The sequence below is a fragment of the Hoplias malabaricus genome, chromosome 2 (assembly GCF_029633855.1).
Source record: "Hoplias malabaricus isolate fHopMal1 chromosome 2, fHopMal1.hap1, whole genome shotgun sequence".
NCBI lineage: Eukaryota > Metazoa > Chordata > Actinopteri > Characiformes > Erythrinidae > Hoplias > Hoplias malabaricus.
In genome coordinates, this window is record NC_089801.1 from 65526780 (window position 1) to 65548147 (window position 21368).

Below are 21368 nucleotides of genomic sequence, written 5' to 3' on the forward strand. Positions count from 1 at the left end.
ACCTCCCACCCATCGTCCACTCGCCACAAGATTTTATCCCAAGCTATAAAAACATCAACAACAACAACAACAACAAAAAACAAACAACAATAAAGAAACATTTCCAGCTATGTAGGAGTAAATTGCTCTTTTAAACCACTGACCTCAGATCAGTATAACTGACCCCAGATCAGCACAAATGGGCAACGTTTCTCCGGAGCTGACCCCAAAGAGCCCACATGGCCACATTTCACTTACACTAGCAGTACAATGGAGAAGAAGCGGTTTGGGGGGGGGGGGTATGGCATAACAATAAGAAGCGTACAGACATGGGGATATTTTACTGAAGAGAAGAAAATAAAAGGGTTCTGCGTTGTTTTTTTTTCTTTTCTAATCCTTCCATTAAAAATGGGGCAGAAGGATGGGACAGGATAAAAAGACAGACAACTTCTACAACTCCCGACTCCAACAAACGCAGAGCAGGAGAGCGAGCGAGAGAAGGGTGGGGGCCAATGTGGAGACACAGAAGGTTTTTTTTTTGTTTTGTTTTTTTTCCTTTACATGATTTTAAGTACAATAAAAAGAACTAAATCACATCAATTTCCGTATTACTATATACTATATATATATTTATATATACGGCTTCGAAAAGCTTGAAAAAAGGGGACAAGGAGGTGAAGGGGAAACCTCTTATTTTCTTGCTTTTAAGAATCAGGAGTTTCCATGTTTTACAAGATGGACTCTGTGAACAAAAGGCACTTTGAAGGGAACAACCTTTAAATGCTTGCTTACTACTAACACTACGTCACGAGCACTATGGAGGGTAATTTACAAAGGGGAAGTGTTCATGTGGCGCAGGGTGGGGGTTAGGGACAGGGGATGGACCCCGATCTGAGTGTCACTCTTCAACACGATCCGCTCTCTGGAACGTCTCTTCCAAAAACCCGTCTGCGTGGAGATTAATCGCCTAAAAACTACAAAAACTTGTACAAATACTGAGCTCACGTTACAAACATCTCTCAAATGGTCACCAAGGCAACATGCACTGCGCATTAATAACTTGTTCCTTAATTTACAGTGAATATCATTATGATTTAACCATGACGCATCGGCAGCTTTGAGATGACTCTAGTAAAAATCGAAGATATGGACGTTATCGAATCAGAAAAGTGTCGGAACTGTATGTACTCTCTGTTCACGCTGTTGATTATTCTTTTACACAGGGACTTTTCTTACTTGAAATTTGAATTCAGGGATTCTTCTGTTCTTAAAGGTTGAAGTAAAATGCCTTTTGTCACAACCTAGAAAAATACAAACCCTTCCCCCAGTGAGTACAAAAAGAGAAAAGAAATGACACATTTCTTTAAACGTGACTGAAGAGAAAAAGTCTTTGTTGTAGTATCATTCTCATACGGTCGACTCGACGCATCTTATATATACGAAGCAAGCACCAGGATCATACTGTAATACATACTTGTTTTGACTTTTTTTGTAAAATGGTTCCTTCCACCCACCCACCCACCCTCCCCAATAGTTTAAAAACAAGAAAAAAACTAAACAAACCCAAAAAATCATTAACAAATAATGCAAATGGAAAAAAAAAATACAATTCCCCTCAAATTTACAAAGATTGGGATATTTTTTCATGGCCCTCGAGTTTAGAGTCCAGGACGAGTGGACTTAAAGAAATAAGGAAAGCAAGAAAAATAAAAATAGTTCTTAAATTTCTTAGATACCCAACACATTACACAAGGCTCAGTCCATAAACACCTGCCACTTTACCGTTGTCCTACACACTAATACCTTCCCAACAAAGACCACCACTGCTTCATTGATGTTTTTTTCCCGTTGACCTGTTCATGCTCCGTTCACTAACACGTTCCTCCAATTATACTTTTGTGAAAGTGGATACGTTTTACAGAACGTTTACAAAAATAGAATCAAGTGAGAAGTCGTTGCACACAGCTCACTCCAGTCTTGTTCGAGGCACGTAAACGAGGGGCAAGACGTCTATGTACTGTCCACCTTAAAGCTTGTGATTTGATGTCATAATAAGCAGTTACCATATGGTATGTTTTCCATGTTATCTGTGATCAGAGGGTCCTAATGTCTGTCCTGTCTGATTACTATATTAACCAAGAAAGTCATGTCTAACGTCCCGCCATCATTTATCTATCCCTCGAGCCTCAGAGACCCTCTTACATACTGGGTTTGATCACAGTGTGGAAGTAATGTGTTTGGATTCAGTACTCACACAGACTGTACATCTCCAGTTTAAAATGCTACTCTACTGAAGACTTTTGTTGAAAGCATTATAACTAGGGTTTGAAAATGACAAAAACTGTGCCTTTGTTGTAATTGAGAAGTTTGTTGTGTTCTCCCTCTGTCTGTGTGGGTTTCCTCCGGGTGCTCCAGTTTCCTTCCACGGTCTAAAAACACACACTGGTAGGTGGATTAGTGACTCAAAAGTGTCAATAGGTGTGTGTATCGCCCTGTGAAGGACTGGCGCCCCCTCCAGGGTGTGTTCCCACCTTGCGCCCAATGATTCTGGGTAGGCTCCACCGTGACCCTGAACTGGATAAGTGGTTACAGACAATGAATGAATGAATGAATGAATGAATGAATGAATGGACCATGCCTGATGTAAGCAGGGCAAGGAAGGGAAAACTCCACGGGAATTGGACTGGAGTTCTGTGCGACTTCTGATAATGAAGGGAGAAGCCAGACCCACCCGTTGCCAGGCAAAGTCTTTGATGGAAAAGGAGGAGTAGAGTAGTGGTGGGGTGTGAATTTCATCACGAGAAGGTGAGGGGTGCGGAGTGGTTTTATACGGTGCGTAATGGTGAACAGTCTGGGCGTGGTCTTTCTTCCAAACTTTAGTTATTTCATAACTCAATTAATTTAATGATATACCCTAAGTGTAATGTCTGACATGTAAACAACATTAACATAACTGGAAAGACCACTAAACAGGCTTGTCTTGGTCAAAAACTATGTATTTGTGGACGGAGCATGGATCACAAGGTCATATTTAGTGGTGTTTTGTATGGCCTCATCTACAAGCCCGAACTGGGATGATGATGGGTTGGATTATGCTTCTCTTCTCCCTTCATGAGGACAATGTGAGATGACATCACTGATTGGGAAGAAAGGTCAAAAAATAACTAGACTGCCATATTTGATAAAACAGATACTATACATATGTCCATATATATACAGCACATACGAGCTTGATATTAAGTCTGGATATTTTATATAATATATATATATATATAAATTTCGATGTTTCCAGTCTCCTATGTTCTGGTTCTTGCTAAGCCATGATACATTATAGTACATTAGTTCTGTAGCTTATACACGGAGTACACACCCTGAATTCAATGCTAGATAGGTTGCATATAGAGGGGAATACAGAGGCACTTCGACAAAGTGGCTAAATAGAATATTTCTGAGCTATGTGGAAGAACTAATAAGGGGCGGGGCATCAAGCTGGTCTCAGCCAAAGAAATCCCTGACACATGACTGACAGCCAGGCAGTCCAGTTATTTTGTGAGATCAGTGGTCTTGAGTGTGTGTGTATTTAGTGTTAGCTGAGTTATGAACAGGGCTGTCACAGTTAGGACAATCATTTGTCTTGAAATATAAGGGACGTGAGTTTCATAATAATACATCATTTTAAATGAATTATTTGACTAAGTTTTCTACTGAATATTGAATAGAGCCCTATTCCAACGAGATTCTGTTTAAATGGTGTCCTCGGAATTTAAAACATTTCCCAAGTTTCCATGTGTGTTACTGAGTAAAATACAGGCCAAATTCCCATACATTTGTGTGTTTTCTGCACTGGATTGTATTTAGAGTCCTAACAGAAGTATCTCAACTAAACACTTCAGAATACAGTAAATCCTCAACATACGATCCTTTGAACTTTGAACTTTGTGTTCATTTGTTTAAAATTGGTATAAATGCAAAATTCAAAATTGTGGCAGAATTTCAAGTTTGGCCTCAGCGCATAAGATTAACTCATGGCTCTGCAGCTTGGGATTTTGCAGGACCCCAAATTTTGAGTAAACATTTACAGTAGTCTCTCGTTTACAGCATAACAACTGGGCCAAAACCTTTTAGAATCATACCCCTGGACATGTGAAAAGATTACGCGTCCACGCATAAATAAAATCCACGTGCAGACTGCAAACATTCTTATGTATTCAATGTTTTTGCTGTAAACATATGTAATTTATTTACACATGAACATGAAAAAATATTAGGCCAATGATTCTAAAAGGTCTTGGCCCAACTGGTATGCCATATGTCCGGGCTTTTCCAACAACGCATTTCGCCCCGCCATTCACAGCATGTTCATGACCGCCAGCTGTTCCAATTTTTCAAGGAAAAACGACAGATTTGTATTTAATATTAACCTTATTTCATATAAAAAACACCACATTTTGATAGAAATCTATTACTGTACTATTACTGTAGATGCCATAAGCTAATTACAATGCTGGTTGCTAAGGCTAACTTTGTTGGACTTGCAAACAACCTGAACTTGAAAATGAGCAGAACTCGTTTGTGTGTAGAGGACTAAGTTCAGCCTTAAGCCATCTCCATTTGTGTGGTTAATAGAACCCAATGAAAACGCACTCATATTAAACATTTTAAAGTGCCCAATATCATTAACGTTATAAATGAATCCATAAAGAATAGGGCTTTCTTGCATTAGTTATCTGTGAATTATAAATACTCCTACAATCCTAACTGAATAGAGAGTGACAGCCCTGGTGTTGAGTGTATGTAGTGTTTTGCTGAGATATGATAGTGATATTAATGCTATTGATATTTTTTTTGTATCAAAATTAATCCAAAGAAAAAAGAAAAAATGAAAGAAAGTATATCCTTGTTTAAGGGTTTTAGCTGTAGGTAATAACGCAACTCTGTGTGTGCGTTTGTGTGTCTATGTGTGTGTGTGTGTGTAGGACGTTGTAGATTTCACAGGAAGCAGTAGATACTGTCGGCTGTCCAACTAAAAACGAATGTAAGAATATTTAAATCCAAGTAATTTTGGAGCATTTCTATTGGTTCATTCATCATGAAATTCTCACACAGTGTGAGGGACAGCTGCTGTGTTTGAACAAAGTAGTAAAGTAAAAATCCACAAAAATGGAGATACATGTTTTTAGTTGGACAGCGAGGATATGAAGCATGAGTGTGTGCAGGATGTGACATCAGCGATATGTAGAACTGATGATGATGAAAGAGACCAAAGGCCAGGAAGTGAAATACGGCGCGTCCCAAAGTTAACGCCGGCAGTTTTGTGTAATGGTGAGCGCAGGTGCATGTGCATACCGGTAAGTGTTGTCAAACACTAAAAACAGTGTCCAGCACAGCACAGCACACACTAAATACTCACTTTCCCCAAGATCGTACGGCAACATTACTTGTCTAGTACACTTGAGAATGCAGGCAACTGCATGTCCCACGTAAAAACAAAATAAACGACACTTCAGTGTACACTCAAACAAAACCACAAACAGCGTGGACTTTGGGACAGGCTCGTAGGACTGACAAACATGGCTGTGGCTATCGCAACTAACCTACACCATGAGATTGTGAGAGTGATGGTGAAATTATCCAGGTTTTATAGATTTGGAAAAAATGTCTTCCTAAACATCTAATCACTGTAAAGTAGGGCAGGAAACTGAAGCAAATCCGAAAGCTAAGCTCAAACGCAGTTAATTCTGGAGCTGAAACAAACCCAGAGATCACAAAATAAAACCAGTCTGAACAAAATTAAAAACAACCACAAAACAAAACTAAAACCCAGAGGATCGCTTTCTTTTTCTGAAGCTCTGACTGCAGTGTGGATACTGAACTGGTAGCACTGAAACTGAAGAACGGTGGCAAACACTGTGATGGTGAATGTAGTAAACCTTCATAAATTATGCATGAAAACTCTGCTAACACTTCACTGTAGGGTGGCATTCAGAAACTGCACAAGTCTAAGTGTAAATACTATTAAGGATTACAATATGATTGGTTCTTTATAAATGTTTATGAAAGTTAAAGTCAGTTGTCAATAAAAGCGTATGTAAGTGTCGTACAGATTCACAAATGCTGCCTTTCAGTAAAGTAATATCTGATGGGTCCTTAAGACGATTCTGCTCCACCGATACAACTCAAATGGTTGCTTATAGCAGCTGTATTCATGCATTCATGAAGGATTTACAATTTCATTCATTCAATTTTATAAATACAATGATTTTATCCATCGCTGTCTTTGGTCTACTGCCAGCATCAGTTTTAGTGATTAGCTGGGAATGGCAAGTCTGACTGTGCTTTGTCATTCACAAGTTGTAAAGCTGGGCGATGCCCTTTACCGCATTGTGATATGCCTCAGTGCGCTTTTCTGAGTAAATCAGTCATATTAGTTCTTAAGGAACTTATATAATTCGAATTATTAATGTAAACTGGAATAGTGTAGCTCACTGTAGGATTTTCTCTTTATGATTTTTTTTTAAATGTGGCACTACAGAGGCTATTATTGGACTTTTCTATTTCAAGTAAAATATTGTGGTACACGTGGAATATAGTTAAAACAATTTTTTATTAAATACTGTGATCTCATTTCGCCCACCTCTAATACGTTGTGTGTTAGACTTCAGAACTGTATTGCTAGGATGCTTTTTTCTGGTGTGTATTTTACATGTGTGTGTGTGTGTGTGTTTACATAAGTGTAAGAGTGAGAAACTGTGCCAAGGCAACCCTATTGTGCTGCAGCAGCCTGCTTGCCAAAACCAAATAAAATAAAATAAAATAAAATAAAAAAGGGAAAAAAAAGAAAAAAAAAGTTTTTTATCCCGAAGCTAGATTGGCCTGCTGCCAGTACTGATCACAGTATTTAACCCACACACAGAAGTCATCCCTTATCAAATCTCATTCTGAGTAGTGCATACGTATACAGGGTGAAGTGCACATCAAATGTTGCGTCCCCATCAGTCTGTCACTGTGTGACAAGAAATCAGTCACAGAAATTTTTTGTGCATGTCAAACGTAATCAGATTGCATCAGCCATCGTAAAGCGACAAGTCGGAAACAAGCCAATCACAGCGCTGTATTTCTCATCCAATCAGATGCTTGGATCTGAGTGTGCTCAAATGACTGGCTCAAGTGGAGAGAGCAGCTGAGCGGTGAAGGTGGTCCATGCGGAGAATGAAGCTGACGTCATGCAGATGAAATTAATGCATCCAGGTATTTCATCCTTTCACTTGATTTTCATTGGACAGAAAGTACAGCTATTATTAAAACTCAACCAATCAACTGAAACTGAAGTACACTCTCGTGGCCACGCTGTGTGATTGGTGGATGATTGATTACAAGAAAAATGAAGGATGGACTAAAAAAGATTGGTCAATATTCAGGTTGCCTTGGTAACATTATAAAGACTTAATGAGGTGTCTTTTTTTTTCGTCCTCAATGGAATCAAGTCATTTTTTTATGTCATTTGTTTTTCCCAAAACAGTTTTCTGGTTTTCCAAACATTTTTTTCCGGTTTTCCAAACATTCTTCTTTCCACGTATGTTTTTTTTTAGTTGTTTTTGTTTTTTTTAATTTTTTTTTTTCTTACCAGAATGTCAGAATCATGCAGACGTTTTCCAGGTTTATTGAAGAATCATGATGAACTTTTCCAGGCTTTCTGAAGAACCACGGTGCAGTTTTCTGGGTTCCCCAGGACAGAACTCCTGTGCTGGGGTGTGTGCAGGTTAAAATCGATCACGGCGTGTGATATGCTAAACGCGGTCCATACCTAGCTTTGTGTTTCCCGTTTCAGCTACAGACATTGGGTCTGTGTGTTTCAGAGGGATCTTGTCAAAGGAACCAAGACTGTAAAACAGAGGAAATGAAAAGAGAATCATTATTTAAAGACCCTGAAAAGTCCCACACTTTAAAAACACTGATAAAAATCTGAATAGAATTTATTGCCATTTTTTTTGCAGACAAATGTATCTTCTATAATTAAGAGCATTAATAAGGTGTTTGTCCTGTTGACAGTGGCTGCAGTAACATCCTCTAATAATAATGTGAGGATTTGATTGCTTTTATTCACGCAAACATCAGTGAGACCAGGTACAGATGGTGGGTGACATGTTCCGGATCAAAAACACCACTTCAACTAGCTCCATCACTCCAGAAGACACACGTGTACAGTTCCATAGCCAACGCATGGTATGGATTTGGCTATTTTAAATTCATGTGCAGGAGTTCCAGAGTTCCACTCTATGCAAATGAACACCTGTGTCAGCAAAGACTTAGATAGCTAGCGTACAATATATAATGTGTATGATTACATTGTAAAATATACATTTGCTTAAGATTCATGGGCAAAGATGAGAGCAGAGCTCTGTGACTATGAAAAAATCAGAGTTGTAGCTGCAGCTGAGTTTGATGAAAAGTTTGTGACACTCTATAGGGACTGAACAGCTTTTGGCAGATCTTCACTTCTCAGATAAAGTTTGGGCTGGCTGGTAGTCTCTCTCTCTCTTTCTCTCTCTCTCTAATCCTTGGCAGTGTCCACTCTCCTTTTTTCTTACACTCGCTCCCCACCAAGTTCATGTTCAACTGCCTATGACATCATGTCTGGTTGCTGGGGACAACCAGACAGTTGGGACGTGACTCTCTCTCTCTCTCTCTCTCTCTCTCTCTCTCCCCATTTCACCCCCATGTTCTCTTCTTTTCTCTGTGTGCCTTTTTTTTCAGGCACGAGTATTTGGACAACTTCAAATGATCCGGTCACATGTCAGTGAGTGTCCATGTGGTATCCTTCGTATGCTCCAGAGTGTGTGGGTTTTTTTGGTTACTGTAAAATAACTTTTAAACCAGTTTAAAAAATATCCAACAAATAACATAACACTCAGATGTTCACAAGGTCTCTAAAAGTCGACCTGAAGTTTAAAATGTGGACATCATTTCCACATGAATAAACCCATTACATCTAAACAGGTTCTGCCAAAGTGCACTGAAAAACAACATCACTGATGTAATATATTTTATTCCCCTGAAAATAATGCACACATGTGAATGGAGTAACTCAAGTGCATCACTTTTTTTTTTCAATGCAGAGAGAGAGAGAGAGAGAGAGAGAGAGAGAGAGAGACCGAAACAGGCAGGGATTGCCTCCATGTGCTGGGGATTTACTGTTTAACTAACTGGTGGCTCTTGCGGTTTTGACCCTAATGAAAGACGTGCAGCGGGTAAGCGCTCAACAGCTGTGGGCCAGGCTGCGTCCCAAATTCACACAAGGAGCATCCATAACCAAACACCCTGAGGGCCTACTCCCTACACACTAACATCTGGCTTATAACACACCACTACATCAACCACATCCAAGCAAAAACACACAAGTAGCCAATTTAGCACACAACACAGTCAAATTCATCACAGAAAAGGGACTTCAACTCAGAGCTGTCAGCAATCTGTGATTTAAAGAACAAACAATTCAAATTTGCCGTCTGGATAAATCAACACACAAACAGCTTTCTAATTTATTCATTTTTCTAGGATTTTTGGAAACTGCTGAATATCTTTCCATAGTGTGTTAGTGTTTATTTTTTAAGTTCTTTTTTACAGTTTAATCTGATCTCACTTTGAGCTGATTGCTCAATTTACTGTAAAGAAATGGCCTTTTATATTTATCATAGTGTATTTGTACAAGAATATACTATAAATTACACAGGAAATTTCAAGAATATTGATGTCAGCTCATTGTATTCACAGCCAAATACGAAAACGCGTTCTAATTCTGTGAGTTATTTTAAAAAGCAGTGAGTTATATATTCTTCAAATTACTGCAATTTTAATAAAAACAATTTGGCCTTAATCTTGTATTTTCGTAAAAGCAAACAATCTAAACTTCAGCTACCGGCACAATCTTAGCCCTTACTGACACTAAACTGAAACATACTGATGTGTGTGTGTGTGTGTGTGTGTGTCTGTGCCCTTATACACACCTGTGTCTGCTGTGGGATGTTTAGAAAGTTGTCCCGTGCTCCGATGCCGACAAACCTGTTGGGAGCTGAGGAGCTTGGCGAGGAGTATGCTGCTTAAACACGCACACACAGTGACACACACACAAACACCTGTTATTTACAGCTATGCTACAGCATCTCAACAGAATCATATTTCTGATGATGGATCTCAGTTGTCTTCACTCTGAAACATCATGAAATAACACTGGGGCTGTTTTTTTCATAGCACTTCAGGGAGTTTTTCTTTGGAGACACTAAAGTTATACATGACAGAGTATAAATTTTTTTTTATTTCAGTGTTCACTCAGTATAGGTTGCAAATAAGAGGGATTTGTTGAGAGGGATTAAGAGGGAAGCTGTGAATTTTGTTTGCTCTGAACTGATCAAATTCAGGGCAGCTGCAGACAATGGACTCCAAATTCAGGCTAAATATGTCAGAGGGAGTTTCATGTGGGTGAGATTAAGTAGAGCTAAGAGAAGCCATGAGAAGAGGAGGAGTGTGGGTTTAACTCTTCAAGTGAGTGTGTGGGTGCGTGGCTGTATTCGCACTTGTGTATATACTGTATGTCTAAGATAATGTAAGAGTAATGGCAGTAAAACATAAAAGGAGCAGAAGGAGGGCTCCAGGATATTGACAGAAAATACTAGGAGTGCAGGTTTAGCGCTGCATTTTATTAAGTGAAGTTTATTAAAACGTGATTTGTTTTAGTCATTAGCAGGGTCCCCCCTTCACACACAAGGCTGCACAACTGTGCACGTGACACACCAATACACCTGTTCATAGTGCTGCTAATGCATGGGCAGTAGGTAGAAATGTGTTGAGTGATGGGTGGATGGGATGATGGTGGTGGGGTGTTGGTGGAAGAGCCATTCTACCAACCCAGAGCCATTTGGATGGCTGTGACATCACAAGATCAAACACAATATGTTAAACCCGCGGGAGCCCAGGTTTGACCTTGTTCTGAACAATATCAATAAATGAGTAAAGTTTACATCAACACAATCCGAAACTCATCTGTGACTGGTTACTAGGGATAGTGGATCGTTCGGTTGAACAGTACTGCGAAGTCCAAAATCAAGGTAACGATTACCTAACAATATATCGTGCAGCCCCGGGCACAGTGAAATGAGACTCTAAAACTACAGATACACGTACAGTCAGAAAAAAGTGAGTGCTGTTGGGTGAGGATGAGAAAACAGATGTAAAGAAACACTTTAAATGTGTGAAAGGAAGCAGATGATGTGAAGAAGGAAACAGGAGAGAAATAAAGGGGTCTTCATCCAAGTGCCTTCTGGGAGTTCGTAAGGCCTAGCTTTGTCTTTTTGCCCGACTCTTTCACAGGTCACCCCCCCAAACACAAACCCCAACGTCACCCTAACACACACACACACACACACACACACACACACAAACAAAAATATGTCAATTTGATTTGGCGTTACTTTTAAAGGCTGAAGCGTAGGATGCTGTGTTTATTAATTGATGCATTTACTTCTTTTAGTTTATTGTTGGTTTTGCTGTTTGTTTGATTTTTGTGGGGTTTTTTGGAGTCCATGCCAACTGCCCTGAATTTGATCTCCTGAGGAAGGGAGGATGAGAGAAAAAGCAGAGAAAATGATAGCATAGGAAATGGAAAACAAAAAGAAAAAAACAGATGAGAGTGAGATGAGAAAGTCAAAGCTTTCTAAGCGGCCATTTTCTATTTATTTATTTGCTCCAGCTGACTGTAAGTGTATGGCTTATGCTGGTAATAATTAGAATATAAATAATAATGACTGAGATAAAATAAAAGCACCTATGATCTCAATGAATTAAGGCAATGGAAAAATGGGACAAGAATGAAGAGAAATGAAAGATGGTGGAAAGAGAAAGAAAAAGAAGAATGAGGAGAATAATCAGAGACTCTGCTTAATGAATTCTTGCCTCTAGAGTTTGGGGTTATGAGGCTAACTATTCAGCTCTGGACTTCAAGGTCATGGCTCAGAGCCCCTTACAGTTTGTAATTCACTCAGATCAATGTGGGGTGTTTCCTTTTGCCTGCATTTTAAATCATTTTTGTTTTACAACTACAACAGAGTAAATTCTTTAATAAGTCAGACCTTGGTCAAAGTTCCTGAAAATTGATTAAACCTATTTGTTTATATTATGAGCACCACTGACCAGCCTCTATTTATTCATTGGTGATAAACTGTATCTGATACCGTGCCTTTAAGTCTGATATTTGTTAATGAGCTGCTCTGATTGATCGCCCCATGCTGAAAATGCCATTTTAAATATACAAAACAAACTGAGGGGTCAAACAAACTCAAAAGCTGTTTCAAAATCATTTTCTTCCTGACAGTCAGGAACAGCACAAGGTTTAATTGTTTTTCTACACCTCCACTCTAACAAGAACTGCCATTGTTATCATTGCAGAGTGAATGCGGGATGCTAGACAGTTCTGGGCAGTAATATTTAAATATGGTTGTGACATAACAACCACAAGGGCTTCACACTAGACTGTTTTTGAAGCTAAGCTTCCACATGCTTGTCATGGTATGGACTCTTTAAAATCCTTTTCAGTCCAGGTCTGGTTTTAATTGGAGTCTATTAAACTATTTACTATAGAAATTAATGGAATTCTTTCCTGAGGTCTCTAAAGGGGTTGAGTTAGTGTGTTTTGGGGGGGGGTTCTTGTCGGGGTCCGGGGGTTTGGGGACACTTACAGGGTGACGTGGGTGAGCCGAATCCCCCGTCGGGGTGTGTGTGGCTGGGTTTGGGGTCGGGCATGGGGAGGGGCACCGGCCGCGCCACCGGAGGAGGCGGAGGCAGCAGGAAAGAGCCGGACATTTTACTCTGACTGCTCCCGTTAGGCTGCAGACACATACACACACTGAGTGAAAGGTGATAGGACACACACACACACACACACACACACACACACTAAAGATGTCCCGATCCAGATTTTTGCCCCAGTCTTGATCTGAATTATAAAGCCTAAAGGCTAAAGACCACCCGCGCAGCTTCTTCACCTGAAATAATATCCTCCACTAACGTTTGCTTCAGTCTTTCAAAAGAGTAGTGCTTTACTGTCCTGTCTATTCTGTCCTCGTGTGTATTTACGTTCCTGTGTATATCTTGTCTGGTTCATATATATTCTACACTTGTTTCACTGTGTCATGTATCTGTCTTATGTAAAGTGCTCTCCTAGGATTCTGCATTAATAAATAACAAAACTTAACACTAAAAAGGAACCGACATAATGGCAACGTATTTGACTTTACCCTATCACAACAATGCTCTACTTTCATGTTTAACTTTGTTTTATCACTTATTTTTCACAGCTTGTGAATACTTTAGTGAAACCCTTTCACTGTGAATATTCTCTTTTCATTTCCATATTCATCATTAACATCTGACAACACACCTTACTGTTGCAGGCTGTGGATAATGTCTGTTTGCATCACCTCTCCTAACTACAGAGACTAATCCCTGGATGCTTTCTAAATGGATCGGGCCATCCAGATATCACTCACACAGTACCAGCTCAGAAGATGAGAAGATGAGGAACAGAGGGCAACGATGACAGGAACGTCCAAAGTAAGAGGAGGTAAATGAGAGACAGAGTGAGAGAGAGAAAGTGAAATTTATTGATAAACTCCTTCTCTGTGCAGACAGTAGAGAGTGTGTGAGAGCAGCGGTGTTAGGTTAAGAGTTAGAATCATCGCAGCAGAGCTTGTGAAGTGTGTGAGGTTTTTCCCTGTGTCTTGTGTGTATGAGCGTGCCAGTGGTGTTAAAATGTATTATAATCAGTTATAACTCTTCAATAAAGAATCTGTGTATTACTGGAAAATGCAACATCTTAAACACTACCCCTGATGTAATGCTTCTATTATCCACCTTACACTACTGTGTGATGAGTTCCTCTCGTCTCATTCGTCTGTAATTCTGGGACTTTATTACAAAATCTACATTTCTTTACTCATATTGTACATATTTATTCATTTATTCATAAATGTAACTTACAGAATCTTCATTCATTCATTCAGCAGGGTCACAGTGGGTCCAAAACCTTCCTGAAATTACTGGGCGCAAAGCAGAAACGCTGGACAGGGCACCAGTCCATTACACACTCATCCAGTCACTCACACACTCACACCTGTGGACAATGTCACACACTCACCCAGTCACTCACACACTCACACCTGTGGACAATGTCACACACTCACCCAGTCACTCACACTCTCACCCAGTCACTCACACCTGTGGACAATGTCACACACTCACTCAGTCACTCACACCTGTGGACAATGTCACACACTCACCCGGTCACTCACACACTCACACCTGTGGACAATGTCACACACTCACTCAGTCACTCACACCTGTGGACAATGTCACACACTCACCCAGTCACTCACACTCTCACCCAGTCACTCACACCTGTGGACAATGTCACACACTCACTCAGTCACTCACACCTGTGGACAATGTCACACACTCACCCAGTCACTCACACACTCACACCTGTGGACAATGTCACACACTCACTCAGTCACTCACACCTGTGGACAATGTCACACACTCACCCAGTCACTCACACCTGTGGACAATGTCACACTCTCACCCAGTCACTCACACATTCACACCTGTGGACAATTTCACACTCTCACCCAGTCACTCACACACTCACACCTGTGGACAATGTCACACTCTCACCCAGTCACTCACACACTCACACCTGTGAACAATGTCACACACTCACCCAGTCACTCACACAGTCACACCTGTGGACAATGTCACACACTCACCCAGTCACTCACACCTGTGTACAATATCACACTCTCACCCAGTCACTCATACTCTCACAGCTGTGGACAATGTCACACACTCACCCAGTCACTCACACACTCACACCTGTGGACAATGTCACACTCTCACCCAGTCACTCACACACTCACACATGTGGACAATGTCACACACTCACCCAGTCACTCACACACTCACACCTGTGGACAATGTCACACACTCACCCAGTCACTCACACTCTCACCCAGTCACTCACACACTCACACCTGTGGACAATGTCACACACTCACTCAGTCACTCACACCTGTGGACAATGTCACACACTCACCCAGTCACTCACACCTGTGAACAATGTCACACACTCACTCAGTCACTCACACCTGTGGACAATGTCACACACTCACCCAGTCACTCACACACTCACACCTGTGGACAATGTCACACACTCACCCAGTCACTCACACACTCACACCTGTGGACAATGTCACACACTCACTCAGTCACTCACACCTGTGGACAATGTCACACACTCACCCAGTCACTCACACACTCACACCTGTGGACAATGTCACACACTCACTCAGTCACTCACACCTGTGGACAATGTCACACACTCACCCAGTCACTCACACCTGTGGACAATGTCACACTCTCACCCAGTCACTCACACATTCACACCTGTGGACAATTTCACACTCTCACCCAGTCACTCACACACTCACACCTGTGGACAATGTCACACTCTCACCCAGTCACTCACACACTCACACCTGTGAACAATGTCACACACTCACCCAGTCACTCACACAGTCACACCTGTGGACAATGTCACACACTCACCCAGTCACTCACACCTGTGTACAATATCACACTCTCACCCAGTCACTCATACTCTCACAGCTGTGGACAATGTCACACACTCACCCAGTCACTCACACACTCACACCTGTGGACAATGTCACACTCTCACCCAGTCACTCACACACTCACACATGTGGACAATGTCACACACTCACCCAGTCACTCACACACTCACACCTGTGGACAATGTCACACACTCACCCAGTCACTCACACTCTCACCCAGTCACTCACACACTCACACCTGTGGACAATGTCACACACTCACTCAGTCACTCACACCTGTGGACAATGTCACACACTCACCCAGTCACTCACACCTGTGAACAATGTCACACACTCACTCAGTCACTCACACCTGTGGACAATGTCACACACTCACCCAGCCACTCACACACTCACACCTGTGGACAATGTCACACTCTCACCCAGTCACTCACACACTCACACCTGTGAACAATGTCACACACTCACCCAGTCACACCTGTGGACAATGTCACACACTCACCCAGTCACTCACACCTGTGTACAATGTCACACTCTCACCCAGTCACTCATACACTCACAGCTGTGGACAATGTCACACTCTCACCCAGTCACTCACACACACCTGTGAACAATGTCACACTCTCACCCAGTCACTCTCACACTCACACCTGTGGACAATTTCACACACTCACCCAGTCACTCACACACTCACACCTGTGGACAATTTCACACACTCACCCAGTCACTCACACACTCACACCTGTGGACAATTTCACACACTCACCCAGTCACTCACACACACACACCTGTGGACAATTTCACACACTCACCCAGTCACTCACACACTCACACCTGTGGACAATTTCACACACTCACCCAGTCACTCACACCTGTGGACAATTTCACACACTCACCCAGTCACTCACACCTGTGGACAATTCCACACACTCACCCAGTCACTCACACCTGTGGACAATTTCACACTCTCATCCAGTCACTCACACACTCTCACCTGTGGACAATGTCACACTGTCACCCAGTCACTCACACACACATTCAGCTGTGTAAAATGTCACACTCTAACCCGATCACTCACTCTTGTGGACATTTTCATACCGTCAACCCATGTACCAGAATGTGTGTTGCTCCGGTTTCCTCCCACGCTCCAAAAACACATGTTGGTATGTGGATTGCCGACTCAACAGTGTCCACAGGTTTGCGAAATTGTCCACAAGTGAGAGTGTGTGTTAGTGAATGGGTGTGTGTGGTGCTTGTTCTGGGTGTGTTCCTGCCTTGCGCCCAATGTCTCCATACAGGCTCCAGACCCACGGTGCTGCCGAACAAGATGAAGCAGTTACAGAAAACGAATGAATGAATCTATGTATTGGACCAGGATAGGTGTCCCATACATTGCTGTTCTTCAGTTTGAATACAAATAACAGCATTTGCAAGTTAAAGCTGGCATTAAACATGCTTGTTATAGTGATGAAACAGATGAGACTGAGAGTCAGATCAGAGACGGGATGTGTGTGTGTGTGTGTGTGTAATACAGCCCCAGAGTGGCTCTAAACTCAGACTGAGTTTCATAAAGACCTGTGACTGAAGGAAATCCTGCTCAGTAACAGGTTGAGCCCTGTGAGTGCGAATGTCTTTGTGAAGGGCTTTATTTACATGTATTTTCGTGTGTTACCTGAGCGCCTGGCTGCGCTGTACCATCGGCGCAGACGAACTGAACAAACTCCTTGAGCGGATCCTGATGGTGGTGGTAGCGGATGGTGGGATGAGTGAAGTACGGGCTCGATTGCTGGATGATGGAGGGAGACGGAAAATGGAGGGCAGAGGCAGAGGCACGGGGACTCCCTGAGAGAGAGAGAGAGAGAGAGAGAAAGAATGGTTGAGGATGAGTGATAAAATTCATGTGTGAAAATCAACAGAACATTTCCTCATTTGTAATGAGTGAGTGTTCATCAGCTGAAATATAAATCATAAATGTGTATTTAATTGTGTGTATGTGGTAACATTTAAACAACACCCCCACCCTCTCTCACTCACTCCATCACTATTTTCCTAACTTCTCCTGTGATCCTCTAATTTTAGTCCTGTCCAATCAAGGCCCCTGTCTTTTGAAGAGTGACACAGATATCCTGCAGAACACATGAAGCCTGAAGCTATCGTAGCCCACAGAACAGTACTTCCATCAGGACAGAAGTCAAACTTTGAGGTTAAGTAGCTGAATTTAGACTGATTAGAGTCTACAGCTCAGTCTGAATCATCTGTTCCTGAAGTGACATTAAAACACACAGATCCTTTATCATAGAGCAATAATACACATTAGTATGATGTTTTTATATTTAAAATATATATATAAAAAAGCATTTAAAACATGATTATTGACTTAGACTTAATTGGATGTTGTAGGGAACAGCAGAGGTGATGCATTCACATTCATTCGACCAATGTAAATGCACCATAACTGACAGCACCCTCAGGTGACCACTGCAGTGAGTGATGGACGAGGAGGAGGTGGGGGGGGTGGATCATCCTAACGTCAACAGAGAGAGTGAGAGGGAGTGAGAGCACAGATATTTTCTCATAAACTCCTAGGCATGATCTGCTGTGGCATCACCAGACACTGACCTCAGAACCTCACAACAATAGGGACCACTGGGGAACCCTCATCATCCCTCATTTTTGATTTGTGTTTCTGTCTCTCTCTCTCTCTCTCTCTCTCTCTCTCTCTCTCTGGATCTTTGTTTTCTCTCAAAGGTAACCATTCCCAGCCACACACACACACACACACACACACACAATAGACAACACACTGAAAAGAGCAATGCGCTAAAATGACTTCATTCCAGTGAATACAGGATTTCCACATGAACTGAATGATGACGTCAACAAGGCATCGTCTTTCTGTTTACTTTCAGCACTTAGTGTGCTGGTGTAATATATTTCTTTCGTGTGGAAATAAATGTACAGATTTGAGTGGAGAAAATTCACTCTACTGCGAATGATCCAATGTAACAGAAATGTAAACTCTCTCTCTTTGTCTTACACATGCAAATTCAGACACAGCATAAACAGCATTGTTTCCATCTTCCAGAACAATCCATTACTCACTAAATAAAAGTAAATAACAGTGTTCAGCACTCACTCACTCACTCATCTCTCTCTCTTGCCGACAGCTTAACACAAACACTGCATTCTGCATGAGACCAACTTTCATAATCACATCCACATTTATAATCCACTTAAAAACAAACTGCTCCGAATCCTCGTGACCTTTTCTTAATTGGCTCTCTCCGGCTGCGGCCAGGCCCGAACGGATTGCGATTCTGGGTTGTTTTTTTCCTTCCCCCAAGGCCGCTGGTCAGGATTAAACATCTGGGAATGTTGGGAATACGGAGGAGGGAATTTCGGAATTCTTCCCTACTGGGTCAGAACGGGCACATTTCACCCTCCGCCCCCCTGAGACTTCACTCTCCGTTGTAGCGCGACTCGTCACTTTATTAACGTGATTATCACGCTGTTTCAACGGCTTTGCCTTCGACATCCCAGAAGGAGAAGATAAGAGTAGCTACATCTTCTCCTCCTCCACTCGCCTGACACTTGGTTTTGTTTCGTTTTTTTTTTCCCCCTGTCCTGTGCCAGTTTGAATGACAGCATCGCTGTGGCTTATAAACAGCAACGACGGGCTCAGTGGCTAATTATAAAAAGACGAAAAGACCAAAACACTCGGTTTTAGACTTCTAGAAGAGGTCGCGCATCAATTACGCATTTGGACGCGTTCTGAATGTTCCTGCCACTGTCTCTGCCTCTCTCACTCTCTCTGTCTTTAACCACAAATAATCTCCAGGATGACTCATATTCACTCAGGGAGTCTTCATATTTTAATTCAAATATGAGAAATGAAAGGAGCATGTTTGGCAAAGAGCACAAGAGTCCGACTCCCAAACAACTGGCGTCGAATGTGAGCGTATCTGCAAACAGTTAAACAGAATACAGCGAGGACTTTAAAGAGTAGCTTAGTTACCGTGTTGGAAACATTTCCAATGACTAAGTGCTCACTGAAGTGTGTACTTTAAGATAAAATATAAAACAGATGCTATTGCTCAGAATTTGATGCGCCGGGAGACAAAGACCAGACACATCAAGACATTGTGCCATGTCTTAAGCTTTTGGTGAGAGACTGTAACACCCAGAAGAAAGGGGTGAAGAGAGGAACAGGCGAGAAGGGAGGAGAAGGGAGGATGAAGAGTAGAAGAATGGTGGATGGATGGATGCTACCATTGTAACTCTGCAGAGCCACAGCCACAGTCATCTTTCATATTACTTTTCATATTACAATCTATTTCCACTCTTCTATAAAGGCACTTTTCCACCGGGTGTTATTTCCCCACAACATCAGGACACCGAAGGTCTGTGGAGGTTGTGTGTAGGTCACATTTCTCACAGGATGCTGGTGAGAAAGGGATCAGTTTAAATATAACCCCGGGTCTCATTCCAGTAGTGTTTGACTACACTGGCTCCCCAGCCTCTACTCTTTAAGTATAGGGAGCATACTCCTTACAGTACACTTCAATAACAATATGTTACATATGTGCCTGTGGTCATGCTTGTGACATCATAACCACAATGAACCCAAAACATACTGTTCTTACAGCTTAACTTAATGGCGTCCTGACACGTCATGGGCTCTGGCCCCTACTCGTCTCCCTGTTTTTTCCTCTCCGTATGTTTCAGGGGGGTTTGAGCTTTTGGGATTGGGGAGGATTTCAGTTTTTTTTTGTTTTTATTTTATTATTTTTCTCACCTGGTCTCACTCCCGCCAGCATGGGCAGTGGGTGGTGTGTGAAGGCCATGCGGGGGGACCTCGTCTGAGCCGACAGAGCGCCGAAATCGAATTTCCCCGACGGCTTCTTTAGAGACCCGGGAGAGGACAGCCCTGCCAGAGACCACACGTCAACAACAACAAACAACAAACAGCAAAAAAAAACAACAAGCTACTACACACGCTGCGCCTTCACTAATAATACTCTCCACATGGAGGCTGTGAATAAAGTCAGGGGTCCCCACAGCTAACACGCTAGTTTTTAGCACCACGGCAACAACAGCAGCAGAATAAAACTAGGATAAAAATAAAAAAAAATTTAAAAATGAAAAAAGAAATACTAGGGAAAATGCAGTGTTCAACTGCGGTGGTTTCTGGAGGTAAACTGGACAGGGAACGTGAGGAGGCTAATCTACGGGAGGCTGAACAGAGAGGGCCAGACTACAGTGGGATTCATGTGATTGTGGTTGTAAAATCACAAGCACGATGAAAACATTTCTGTTTATATTGCTCAGTTTTCAGTGCAATTCCTTTTATTTCCACTGATATGGGCCCTTTAAAATTTGGTTGTATTTAATAATAATAAAAGACACCCCTTAAAGTAACACTATGTAATATTTTTCCCTTAAAATTACAGCTTCAAAAATAACTGTGATGCTCCACTGATCTGTAATAGTGGGATTAGGGCTTCTGTTGGTGCTCCTCTGAGCTCAGCACTGCAGAAACTGCACTATGTAAATTTGGGAAGAGTGTAGGAAACCACACCCACCTCCTAACCCCCTCAATTTCAGAACAGTGCTGTAAAAGTTAATTACGTTCTTCAACAGTAGAGGGAGACCAACAAAAATACTAAATCTTACCTAGTGCTCCTTTAAAAGACCAAGTCAACGTTTAGAAGA

The 21368-nt window shown here is 41.8% G+C and overlaps 1 protein-coding gene across 11 annotated transcripts in view; it reads right to left on the reverse strand.

Annotated features, from left to right (window-relative positions):
- Positions 1-1989: 1989 nt before the first annotated feature.
- LOC136686865 (nuclear factor 1 X-type-like) overlaps positions 1990-21368 on the reverse strand; it is a 125008-nt gene continuing 105629 nt past the window's right edge. For 4 of the 11 annotated variants that reach the window (XM_066660903.1, XM_066660901.1, XM_066660904.1 and 1 more), the window contains 5 exons: positions 20452-20583; positions 17329-17498; positions 12708-12855; positions 9984-10075; positions 1990-7860 (listed from right to left, as the gene is read on the reverse strand). In XM_066660903.1, the coding sequence (XP_066517000.1) occupies positions 7846-7860; positions 9984-10075; positions 12708-12855; positions 17329-17498; positions 20452-20583 (557 nt within the window). In that variant the 3' untranslated portion in view covers positions 1990-7845. The remainder of the gene's footprint in view (positions 7861-9983; positions 10076-12707; positions 12856-17328; positions 17499-20451; positions 20584-21368) is intronic. The other 7 variants (XM_066660913.1, XM_066660902.1, XM_066660909.1 and 4 more) reach the window with 4 other exon arrangements.